The sequence below is a fragment of the Primulina eburnea genome, chromosome 16, assembly GCF_022965805.1.
Source record: "Primulina eburnea isolate SZY01 chromosome 16, ASM2296580v1, whole genome shotgun sequence".
Lineage (NCBI taxonomy): Eukaryota > Viridiplantae > Streptophyta > Magnoliopsida > Lamiales > Gesneriaceae > Primulina > Primulina eburnea.
In genome coordinates this window covers 7831778-7845103 of record NC_133116.1, presented here as the reverse complement: position 1 = coordinate 7845103, position 13326 = coordinate 7831778, and the positions used below count along the sequence as shown (strand labels likewise).

At 34.6% G+C, this 13326-nt stretch overlaps 1 protein-coding gene across 1 annotated transcript; it reads right to left on the bottom strand.

The window, feature by feature from the left end:
- Positions 1–409: 409 nt before the first annotated feature.
- LOC140817180 (uncharacterized) lies at positions 410–13304 on the bottom strand. The gene is given in 35 exon segments (XM_073176814.1): positions 410–683; positions 787–867; positions 953–1009; positions 1093–1233; positions 1320–1382; positions 1692–1756; positions 1759–1768; positions 1850–1962; positions 2729–2843; positions 3218–3407; positions 3919–4028; positions 4149–4169; positions 4171–4245; positions 4362–4424; positions 4525–4602; positions 4995–5107; positions 5190–5247; positions 5321–5444; positions 5522–5583; positions 5680–5744; positions 5846–5896; positions 6016–6085; positions 6656–6786; positions 7660–7735; positions 8596–8664; positions 8741–8788; positions 9835–9977; positions 10089–10152; positions 10236–10352; positions 10436–10522; positions 11494–11609; positions 11688–11859; positions 12264–12356; positions 12485–12546; positions 13031–13304. Coding segments are annotated over 35 exon segments (3066 nt in total). The 5' UTR covers positions 13143–13304; the 3' UTR covers positions 410–632.
- Positions 13305–13326: the final 22 nt, after the last annotated feature.

Sequence of the window (13326 nt, the reverse complement as noted above, 5' to 3'; positions counted from 1 at the left end):
AACAATGTAATCATATCACGTTATTGTTACATTAAAAATATATACAATAAAAATAAATAAACAATAAATTAAATACTCATACTTTTTAATATTGTTACAATTTTCTTGTGATTTGAAGCTTGGAAAAATATGAAAAACAGAACCTTCGAGTATCGTACTGATAACATGTTAAAAGTAAAAATCTCAAAACTCTTAATATATCAAACTACTCACTTTATAAAATTTTCTCCGTACTCAATTGTGATTTATATCACAAATTGATAAATCTATTTATAAAATTTCTTTAGAAATAATCCAAAAATAAATACATCATTACATATATCAGCACACACTATTTTTCAATATTTAAACTCTTATTTTCAATATTCAACTTTTTTATTTTCAACATTCCACTTTCTTATTTTCAACAATATTAAAACTGAATCGTATTTTCATAATTTTGAGTTAACCATAAGCGTATTTGTGTAGTAGGTGAAATTACATGCACTTAAATACGAAGTGAAAACTGTCCTAAACAACGATCACCAAACAACTACAGTAAAAAAATATCTACAACTCACAAAAACACACAGCCACTGACGATTTTTTTTTTAAATGAAGTGTAATGAATGAGTAAATAATAAGCACAATTGTCAGGGTCTTAAAACCATTCGAACAGCATTTTGTTGGTCTTTGGTTAAACTCTGCATTAGAAATCACACAAATAGTTATGGTCAAACCATTAGATAAAGAATCAAACTCCCAAGAGCACACATGTTGAATTTCACCAAAGAAATATTATCAAACCTGGAAAAGTAGTTCGAAATATGATCTGTCGCGGTCGGAGAACTTCATAAAGAACTCGACGAGATTACTAAACAAATTTATCTGCAAGATGGGGGTGAAAAAAAAGAAGATTGATTTGGCACAGAGAATTAAGCTACAATTTTAAGACGTGAGTAAAAAGAGATGCCTCGTTCAGTGGATCTGAACTGCTGAGATATTCATCTTCATAGTCATCATCTTGGTCCTGAAACATTTATGACAACCGAACTCCTTCAGTAAAGGGAAAAAGCACAATTTGAAAATCATAATGTTTAGCAATAGTCGGACCACGTCGAAGGCCTTGGCCATGGCATCAAGATATTCATATGTAGGTCTGCCTTGTGACGCAGCGCCAACTGAATATTGGAAATTGTCAATGTTGTCTTCGTGTTCTTTGTCTCCATTCTGAACTTCTTCCCAATCACTGTCCTGCCATGATGGATTGGGCAAAAGCTTCTGATTATAAACAAAGTCTTGGACAAGGTAATAGAAATGCTAAAACGACATAAAAATACCTCATTATCACCATCCACTTGCTCGTGAATTTCAAGTAAAGAGTCTGCCAACAAAGCCAGAATCTATTCGCACAGGGAGAAATAAGTACGTCAAATAACATATATGTGCAATCAGTATGTGTTGAATATCTGTAATAACCTTTGTTTCTTATTATTGATTGATATACGACTATTTCGCCAAATTAAACTATCATCTATATGACATTCCATCTTCCCTCAATTTCCTTGGTTTGCCCATAGCTAAATAAAACAGTTAATTTCAAGTATCCACTTTCACTCGTTATCAGCAGACGAAAAGTCGAGGGAAGCTGTCAAAACTTTCAAGATTTCACCACAAGCCCAGCCTTGGAAGCCAAAAATAAAGTTAAGTACCTTCTCGGGAAGTGGTGATACTGTCCATTGATCTGGTACTAGCTTTGCTTTGGAACGGGTGGTTATCCTGCGGCAGACTGTCGGTAATACAATAATACATTATGCAGTGAATTCACTTTAAGGAGCAACAAATGCCAGCAACACAAGATAAAAAAAACCTTGGTAAGATGGCCTTGGACTTTGATATTTCCCAACTCAACATGCCCAGTCAACAACAATAACGCTAAAGCAGTGGTTGTCACTTTAATTTGGTAGGCTCCCTGAACTTCCCCTGAAGTTAATCAATAGAATCATTTGTAAACTACTGCAAGAATGTGTTCGGATTAGAGAATTTGAAAAAAAGAAAGAAAGAAAAAACTTCAAATTCGAGAGTCAAATTTATCACACTTGCTTGGATACTATTGAATTCCACAAATTCAAAATTTACCCACCTTCAATCTTAACTCGTTTACGACTTAAAGCAATGCATCTCAAATTCCAATAAAAGTGAAGTCATTTGAAAGTTATCAATCAAATCATGCTCTCAAATCCAAAAGCATGCTCCAGTGGTACAAGAAGGTTAACAAGGAAACTTCTCAGCTTATGAAAGCCAGATTCTTGTCTTTCATGATTTAACACTATATGGTCTACAAGAAATAGCAAGCTTTTTGAAAATTTGGACGCATGCTTAAATTTTTTTATTTAAATTAAATTACATATTTTTAGATGTATAATCCACATCCCCGTGATTCCTTTGTGGATGATATAGTTGAGTAAACTTCACATATTCTCCTGTGTATTTGCCCAATTTATTTGTATATATTTTTAATTAATAAAATTTAATTCAACGATTAAAAAAGCATTTATAGCAAAGATATTTCTGTAATGTAGGTTAAAAAATACAGTCAACCACCGAAGTAAACCTTTATTACATAATCTACATGGGACAAAGATAACTCTTCAATTCATACTTAAGCTGCATAGTTGTATCATGAAACAAATAACAAAATCTTGTACACCGAAAAAAAATTGGAAATAGAGATGACATATTTACTTGCCTTGCTGTCTAGTCCATTCAAACATTACATATCCAAAGGAGTTTTGATGACCTTCAGCTGGGATTGAGACCAGCAGATCAATAAATTGTTCGACATGAGGTACACTCATGTGAACCTGCATTACAGAAGAACATGTACCATTTAGGTCATGTCATGCCAAGCATATTAATATTTGAAAGCAGGCAATGCCACAATCATAAAATATTTAAGCTTTTATGAGGGAAAAAGGTAATTTTGTTGACACTAATATGGCAAATCAATTATCACTTAACATATCAGATAAGTGGCTCTCAAGCTTATACAATTTACTTCTCAAGCTCCAAGATAAGTATTCCTCAAGGTACTTAAAAAGATCATAGCATTCTGGATTAAAAGACACATGATGTTCTAAAACACATTCAAATAAATGTTGCAAGCATAAGCTCATGGTGTGAATCGTGTGATCATGCATTACAGACCAAACATATCAATATCATACTGTAAGTTTACCAGTCTAGCAAAAATTAGAAGCAATGAGCTTTTCAGTCCCGCAATTTGAGAAGATTGCATGCGTCTGATAAGAGCAATGACGAGGTCTCTAATATGATGTGCCATTTGTGAAGGCAGGTGTAAAATTAGTTGTAGAATGTAACTACCAACAAAAAGTGATCCAGAGCTTTCCAAATCAGGATCTAGAAGCCTGCACAAACGTGCAATGTAGAAGTTTACAGAATCACAACTCAATGTTAAGTTGCTGCTTATTCTAAGTCTCAGTACGTACTGATAAACAATTATCACAACCTAACACTGTAATAGAAGTATCTATTCTGTAGAACAATGAATCAGTGACAATCTCTTTGATTATCAAATACTGAAGCTCTGTAAACACATGTTGAGAGAGAGAGAGGCAAATATTTTATACATTGATCAATGCTATGCTGCTGTATGATATTCCAAGTATTGATAGAGTCCACCATTCTATGCTTTTATAGCAGCCATGTCGATTTTTTTCCACCAAGCTCTTTTCTTATACTTCAAATATTGAGTTTCAGCCACAAAAAATTATCTCAAAACCATGTTGAATTAACAAATGATATATTTAACTAACCCCTAGAAACCCTAAAATAAAGATTCTACAGAGAGTTTTCACAATACAATGACCTAAAAACAGTTCCAAAAGTATTGCAAACAGAAGGAAACAAGAGCATCACCTTGAAGCTACATCAAGTAAACTCCTCATTGTAAATCCAGGATCACCATTCCAAGCAAGCAAATCTTGTTTTCCACCAGACACAAAGGCAGCTAAGCACTGAGTTGCATTCTAATTGGAGTAAAAGTAAAACCATCAGGCTCATATCTCTACCAGAAGAACCATTCTAGAAAACATGCAGACAAGAAGCACAAATTGCAAGAGGTCGTTCCAAAGAAAAGTATAGATAACCTGCATCTCACTGTGGTCATCAGCTCTGGAGGATTATTCTAACAACAGGGTCAAAAGAAACTTGGTTCACTGCTTTTACCACATCAATAGGAGCATTCTGAAAACATAATGTCACATAGACATACATAAAAAAAACCCTCCAAAGTCTTGGCTATTAAATAGCTCATAAACCAAAAATATATATAAAGCAAAGTTCTCCAAGAGGTGATTAACCTTCACTAACATTGTTACAAGATCCAGCGATGCAGCAACTAATCCATCAGGTTGTTGATGTGGCTGAGAAATGCTAACAATACCGTGAGGAATAAAACTAACATGAACTGTTAAAAGTTCTCCAATTCTAGCGAAATACGAGAAATTTTTTTGCAGGGCATACATTGCTGAGAATTGGTCTGATATAAGGTAAAACTCGAGAAACCAGAGGATGAATGCAACCGGTTGCATTTTTTATCGCCTGAGAACATAAAAAGCACAGGTACAAACAATTTCATTTAGTGAAGTACGACTGGGATAAAGGATCTTACTCATAAAATAATTTTAATTGTTCATTGTGAGAGTCCGAGAACTCAGACAGTTGAATTCAAAATCTACCAAGACATAATTGCATCCAAATGAACTGTATACCTATAATCTATCCACACAAAAAAAGATGAATCATCCAGGACCTGCCTTTTTTTACACTAGGTCTCAGAAAAACTTATTGACAATTATGTATACGGTATACCACTCACCTAATTTTCATGACCCATCCTGCGAATTTTATTTAGTAGAGTTCACTAAAGCGAAACTCAAAACATTATCTAAATGATGAAAAAAATAAAATATTGAAAAAAATAAAATACTTACCTCCAGAACCTCCAGAGCATCAATACTTATGAAAGGGTTTGAGACATGTGAAGCCCACATATTAAGGATAATAGGAGAGATAACTGGTTCAATCGAAGCTAATATCCCATGACCTAAAAAGAAACCTCAAACCTTGAAAGCAATTCACATATTACATGAGGAACTGTACTGCTTATCAACACTATTTAGACTAACCAGCCTTCACAGCTGCCTGCAGGGTTTCAAGCACCAAGTGCATGGTCTCATCAGATGCCTATGAAGCAGTCAGGAACATAATGTCAGCAAGAGTATATTATATCAATTTAAAATATCAAATGCCAACTCACATTATTGAGAAGATCTATAAGTGACGAGAATAAATCCAGAGCATGAGGCTGAAGAATTGCTCCACAAGAATCTGGTAGGAGCTCAGAAAGCGCTCGACATGCTCCAACTTTCACAGGTGGGGGCCTGTAAAAAGCAGTGATGATTTCCATTCTCATATAACTTTACCGAGTGAAAAGGGTTCGAGAGTTCAGGTTTCTCACACATCCATGCCCACTGTCTCAATAGCAGCACACAAAAAATGCTCTGTCACTTGTTGGTTCATCTGCACAGTAAAAGGTACACAAATAAGATTGTACATGAAGATATTAAAGAGCAGGGTAAGGACAACAAGAGTGACCAGGGGTTTCCAGATAAATACCACAGAAGAAAACTTTGCAACGGATGTAAACAAGCGTGCATAAAGAAAAGGATAGACATGTACACCTGCAGATGAACAAGATATTAATTGCATATCAAGATAAATGTGCAACAAAACATAGTTAACAGCTGGGACAATATAATATCCAGTGAAGTATTCATCTCACTTGTTGCCACATCATCAATTACAATTTGCTCCAGCATATTTTGCATTGCGGTCCAGTAGCCTGAAAGAGAAGATACACATAAAACACATATATTATATTTTAAACCAAGTATTCATTTTGAATCGAATCCTGACAGTGCTCTCATTCAGATTATAAAAAATCTAAGGAGCGATGGCATACCTCTGTTTGAAGCAACTGCTCTGATACAGAACCCAAGGCAAAAAGAGTAGCCTCCCGCAACTGTCAGAATACATAGGGAATTAAATAAAGAGATAAAACAGATGAAAAGGAGTCTTAAATCACGGTAAGGTTGACTGTGTGGCAATAAAGTTTGCATGATCCCATTTTTTTCTCTCACATATTTTCCTTATAAAGGAACTTGATAGACAGCAGAAATCAAACTTAGCTCCCTAAAAGAATTAGAAACAAAGTAAATCCTCCATTTGACATCGAAACCAGCTTAAGCATCTTCCAAAAAACATAACCTGAATGCTTCTCAGCATACCTTCAGCTGATGAGTCATTATATGGTCTAAACAAAATGAAAAAAAACCTTGCACTCTTTTAAAACAATTCTCCTTCTGCCAGAAAGTACGAGGCTGACCAACCAATTCAAATAAATTTCCAAGGAAGAATAACTCTTTGACCTTACATATGAGCAAGTTAAGATTAACCAGATGGACGTTCCACTGCTAGCAATCAGGATTGAGGAGGGATCCCAAACACATTAATGTTAAACATAAATTTTAGTATGTGCTTCACTCTTTTTAGGTAACAGTAAATCAAATCATTAAGTGGTACTACAACTTACTTTCCACCATCCTGGAGTACCACTATCTTTCTGCTGTTTAGAATCACTTATTCGTCTTTTCAAAGAGTCAATTACAGCATTTAATCCCTCCATTCCACAAGAAGTAATAATCTCTTCCAGTAGAAGTGCACCTAGAAGATGTGACTTTCCAAATTTTAAACTCCACGACGCAACATGAAAGGAACAAAACAAAATGAAGGGCCAATTTAACTACCAGAGCAACACTAAAATAAGCTATGGGCAATATCAACAATAATGCAAAGCAAGGAGTCCTGATAGGATAGTATCAAACGTCATTACTAATGAGAGACACAAAATATCTTTGGAACATTGAAAGAAATTTCTGAGTTACGGTGACCAGCGGTTTGTTGTGCTAATATGTGAGAACATCCACTCGTATAACTATAAAGCTTTGACCACGACAAATTTTCTTCGGGCAATGTAGGTCTAATATATGCCACTTCTGATTACAGTATTACATTGAAAATTATTTTCTACTGTTGGTAGAGTTAGACAATATAACATGAAAACTACCATAAGCTTAACCATATACAAGCTTTCAAACTTATCTCATCTCATTAAGAAAATATATGCCAACTTTTAACAAATACTTTGCACAATTAAATTCTTTTTTATATGAAAAGAACTCATATTATCCAATAATATAGAACCAATATATTCAAGATTTTTTCATTCACATATAGAATGTCAGACCAATTTAAATCTTTGACTGTCCAAGAGCCATGATTTTAGCCAATGCCAGGCCATGCAACTAACATGCTGAGAAAGAATTACATATCCACATGCTGTGAAAATAGAATCATGTCCAGTATAATTTCCCAGCACACCACCAATATTCTTTATACCTCACATACTTATATGCAAACAAACAGAAAGAGACATGCACATTAACAAAAGATCAATATAGAGATGTATCCACAACAAACATTTTCAATAACCAATCAACAAAGTTTAGCATTTCCAGAACCACCTCACTGGCTTACCAGACACACGACAACTATATGTATTGTCATCCTCATCAGCAACATATTGATTAGCATCCAGAGACCAGGTATGAACCTAAATCCAAGTTACATGTGAAAAAGATGGTAATAATTAACTCAAAAGGAAAACAATATACTCATTAATCAACTATGAAGTAGGACCATCCCAAGGTAAACAAAATAAAAATTGTGTCTGATGATTAGAAAACCAAGTAGAGTCGCGTCATCTATTCGAATTTCTTTACCCACATTAGTAGAAAAGAAACACTAATAAAAGAAAAAGGAAACACACTGGATTTCATGTACTAATTCTCTTTGATTTATGATAGTTAATTAGTTACAGATGCAACTTTATCTGCAGGTGAAATTAATTCATGCAAAACGTGATGTCACTAAAGGTGGAACATGCATACAATTAGGATAAACTGAAAGAGATTCTACAACTAACAGCATGCTACATTTCTTTATCTCCTTCCCAATTCCAACCAAAGAAAAAACCAATAAAATTAACAAAATTAATAATTTAAAAAGACGCTCATCTACAAGTGTGACAAATTAAAATCAAAAGCTTCTATGCAATCAAGAGTCATGATGACATTGGGCCCTCAGTATGTATGACAATCTGGAAGAAAAAAACTAAACCAAATGTCAGTAACCGAACCAAAAAAATATAGAATCGAGGATTGAAGATGTAACATAAGCACCGAAACACATCAAATTCTTTCTTTATTTCTTCCTTGGATTTCCATCTTAAGGATGCATAACATTAGCAGTAACATTAAAGTAATTGTCATCCTAAACAAAACACCAAGCACCAGAGTTTCCATTCAAAAAACTTCAACTGATTGTTATAAGTCAAGATTTCAATTTTCAGAATTGATAAAAGAGAACATAAAGGATTACAGTTTCATTAACCAACTAGCATAAACAGAATACCTGTTGTTCTGTCATTTGTAGGAAACCAATGGTATAGTAAACCAACTCTTTCACATTGTTCATAACAACCTGAATTGGAGTAATATTAACATTTCTGGAAACTGACAGCCTCGTGTAACAAAAATGAGAAAATCTCAAAGCATACCCTTACAAATTTTGGGCTTCCAACAATGGTCAATAAAAACTCAAATAACTGCATCCAAAGATAAGCAGGCATGTCACGAGGCTAGCAAGTGAATACCAATAATTTACTCTCAACAACAAAAACAAGGAAAATATTACAAGAAAGCATACTCCTACGTCAAAAGGTAAATCACAGGCTTATGCCTGAACAGGTGCTCCAATTTTTACAATATGAAAGAGTTTCTCAAATCACTCGAAGGTTTTACAGAGGGTACAAACTGAAACTGTTATTTTCAATGTTGCAATTTGAATTTTACCACAACAATTTTTTGACTGAATATCCTTACATAAATCGACGAGGCACAAATTGAATGGTTAACTGTAATGATAAATGACCAGATATATGAAAGCCGGCTCATATGAACTTGCTTGGAGAAAGGTTTGGTGCTATATAAAATGTCAGAAAACATGCTGATTCTACACACTGATTGATAATTGATAGCCAAAAGGTCCAGTGAAGAAATTTGCGTCATAAACCCAAATAAGTACTCCTAGAAAAGATAAATAGATCTGGATTAAACTATTTTTTTTTACTTTTTTCTGCACCGTAGAAGACGGATGCATGATTGATAACAATGTTGTACACTGAATGTTCAACTCAAAACTTTTTTGGAGAAATAATAAAGCAGACATTACATGTAAAGTTAAAAGATAAAAGCCAATGCATAAAGTCCTAAAGCCAGTAGGAAAAACAAACAAATTCCATTATCCTTAGTCCATATGTTCAAGATAGTTTTCAAATAACGAGTCAAACATGATAAAATCGTGTATAAAAGGACAGAAAAGTTCAGTCTGCAAGTAAATAAGTAAAATCAAGCACTAAAGAGGAAATTAAAGCAAGACCACAAGTTTGCTAATAAAGATAATGGGGTACTGCACATTGTCAAACACAAAGCAAAAATAACCACATGAAACCAATAAGAATGTTATACAGTTTTGATATTTCAAAGGAAATTCAAATCTTCAGCATTGAACACCAGTGCCGTAGTCAATCATATTTTACAGTAGCAGTTATAAGTTGTCAAACATCATTACATAGTGATTATTATAATTAACCTGAATGACAAAGGACTCCAGACTTTTTTCTGCGCCATCAGAATCATATCTTCCATCATAGGAATCTTCAACACCTTCAATTGAAGATCGCTCATAGACTCCCAAGGATGTTATAAATGTATGCCACAATGGCCCTACAATAACTGAAACACCACGACAATGTCAAAAAAAAAAGAAAGAAAAAAGAACAAGAACAAGAACAAGTAAAAGGAAAGTAAATGTATCAGCACATTCAATAGATTACTGCAACATACCTGTAAAATGAGTATCGGCTATGGCTGGAAAGTATTGAACAAACTGATTCAGGCACTTTAAAACCTGATACCAATAATGGAAAAATTGTTCTAGAAGTCAGAAATTTTCACAGAGCATCATGAGAGACAAACCAAAAGAATAACAACCTCCATCCGAATGCTCCAATCATCAGGATCTTCAGATGGCACTGAGTGCTTTAGGATTGAAGAAAATTGCTCCATCCAAGGATGGAGCATTGGTAACAGCAAGGTGCTTGTTTCCATCTAAATACCAGTAACCAATCCACTAATCATTAGCAATAATAAAATACATTCATTCAATCAGCCAACTTTTAGAAGCAATATACCTTATATACACCACTCAAAACCCCGAGCACTGAAGTACAATTGTACACTATTGAAAGAGCTTTAGACCTGAGACATTTATCATAGATCTGTAGTGATAAATATCCAAAAAGAAAAAAATCAAAGATAAGTGGATTCATACGATGCCTTGTACATCAAATAAAACATTTCAGAATAATTTTGCAAACCAACAAATAAAGCATCAATTTTTCTCATATACTTCTTGAATAGAAATGAACATGGATATGTAATCAGAAGAAAGGTAAAAGGTAACTTGAGTTCCTCTATTGTTGCATCAAGTTTCTGATTTGTTGAGTTTAAAAAAACATCAGGTGAAGCTAAGAGAAATGAAGAGTTTCAACCAAGCCACATAATATACTACAATTCATACCCTCCTTAGTCATACACAAACACCTTTTTAAAAAATATGATCAGAGGACAAACACCACAAATAGCCTTCTTCAGTCAGTAAGTACTACACAAGCACCTTTTTAGAAAACAACCTCCTTTCTGACATGGAAAAATACTTAAGGATGAAGTTATTGTCTCTAAATTATATATTAAATACATCTTTGAATCTATAGAATAAATTGTTCTAATAGAAGTACAGAACATAAAAAATATAACTAATTCTAGAACAAATCAGCAAAGGCATAAGTTCCCAGAGCCAAATATTGGGGAAACAAAAGATTCTTCAGGCTCTTCTTTACGATTATGCGTCCCATACACAAGTGCAAACCTGTAGCCTATCCATTATTGTGTAAAATAACAAATAAAGGGGTATAAAGTGATTAATCAAGTTGTGCTGGTGATCTCTTTATTAACCAAAACCTGTACTGTACCTTTAATATGACTAGTTCTTCTCATGAGACGGATCATAAACCTAGTGCAACCGCAAGCCATACTTTCCAATACTTGCTGATAAAGTGATGGACTGATACAATTTATATTGCTTGTCTAAACATGATAGTTATTGCCTAAAAGTTTAAAACCGGTGTTTCATATCACTTATTTGTAATTTATTAGATAACTACGATATGGAGGTAATAACGACATTTACCTGAGGAGATGACACAATAGTGAGCAAGCACGGGAATAAAACTGGTATAAGTTTAGGAACGATCTTATCATCCATATCCGAAGAAATAAGTGCCAAGCATCTTATAGCCCCATGCACTGGGACAATCAGCAACAAAGATTAGATTCACTCACAAAAAATGAATCCACAACTTCAAAGGAAAACAAAGGACTCACCAGCGTTCAGTTTACTCTGGTCATTAATCAAACTAAGAAGGAAAGGAGCTAGATCTGGCCAATTTTCCGGCCAGTCATACTGTGCAATTGTTGATACAGCCACACTAACTGCAGTACAGATCTTCTTTTGTGGATCATCTAACAATGAAAGAAGTATTCCACGTATGGATGCCTGAAAAAATAACAGAATGAGGGCCATTTTATATGTAACAGAGTTAAAAGGTATCTAACTTCTTGTGCTTTCCAGTTTCCACTTTATGAAACCAACCCGGGGAAGCATAGCATGAAATGGAATCAGTTCGGAAAGAAGATTCAAAGGCCCAAGTTTCAGACAATTGTGGCCATTTCAGTTAGGCATGTGATAAATTTGAAACAATAACAAATAGCAGTTAAAGGACACAAAAAACTGCAACCTAAAAGAGGGTTCAGATAATTAAATTAAAGTAAAACTCCAGCTTTAGATAACTAAATGAAGTAAAATTCAAAGTCGAGATCTTTAGACCAAGGCATTCCCGTTTCTGCTGAAATGCGTAGATTTGATCCATGGTGAGACATGCATCAAGAAAAAGGAATAACCTTTTCATCGTTGGAAACAACAGGATGCTCAAAGCCTTCCTCATCTTCATCCCAGTGTTTCTTTATATATTGCTTTAGCAGGACTGCCGCTAAGTAATGATTGTTAAGCACAAAACCAAAATACAAAAGGAAAGAAGAACAAAATGCACTCACAGAATAGACATTTATTTTACTAAAACATGGAATAGATCGGCTATTAAAACAACCGGAGCACAGGATATCTGTCGCAATCCAAATGAGAGTTTCCGATTTGCAGCAACGCAAGCTAAGGCCACACCAAAGCCTATTGAAAGAAAAACAAAATCAATTCCCATACTTCAATGAGGAAGCATAAAAACAAATCATGAAAGGACTTTTCAGACACAGCAATACTCATGTCGTTTCTCAAATAATTACAAAATTGCATCAAAATAATCGAAATACCTGCTTCGATCCTCCAAAGTAACGCACTAATCAGGAAAAATAAAATTCAACTACACAATTTGCATGTATTTGAGTTTAAAGTTTCATCTCCGCGTTCCTGACATTGGGTTTTCCTTTGAAAGTTTCGGAAGTTTCATCTCCACTCACAACGGAAAACCCGACGTCAAAAACTGAAAAAGCACACTAAACCGAACCCAACCCATTTCACATCACCACGTGAAATGAATTCCAAATCCTCAATTAAAATCTTTTAACCATCCAAGTGACGAAGATCATCAGAATCAAAGACAGAAACATTATGTTTAGCAATCGACTCAATCAACAGAAAAACAGTGCGGATGGACCTGACTGCGAAGACGCTTGCTGAAGTGAGGTCTCCGCAAATGTTCGAACTTGATGGTCGGGATCGAGCGACGCGTTCAAGCAGTTGATCAGCCATTGCTGATCTTGATCCATGAACAAATACTTTTCAGATATATACAACGTATAGTGTGTGCGAGTGTATCTATATGTGCGCGTGAATTCACCACAAATGTGTGTTTCCGATGCGAGAAAAATGGTGTAAAAGGGAGGGAATTTTCTGTGTCGGGTTTTTGTAGTTGGGCCTCTTTTATAGGCGCTAGGGTTTTTGTATCGAACA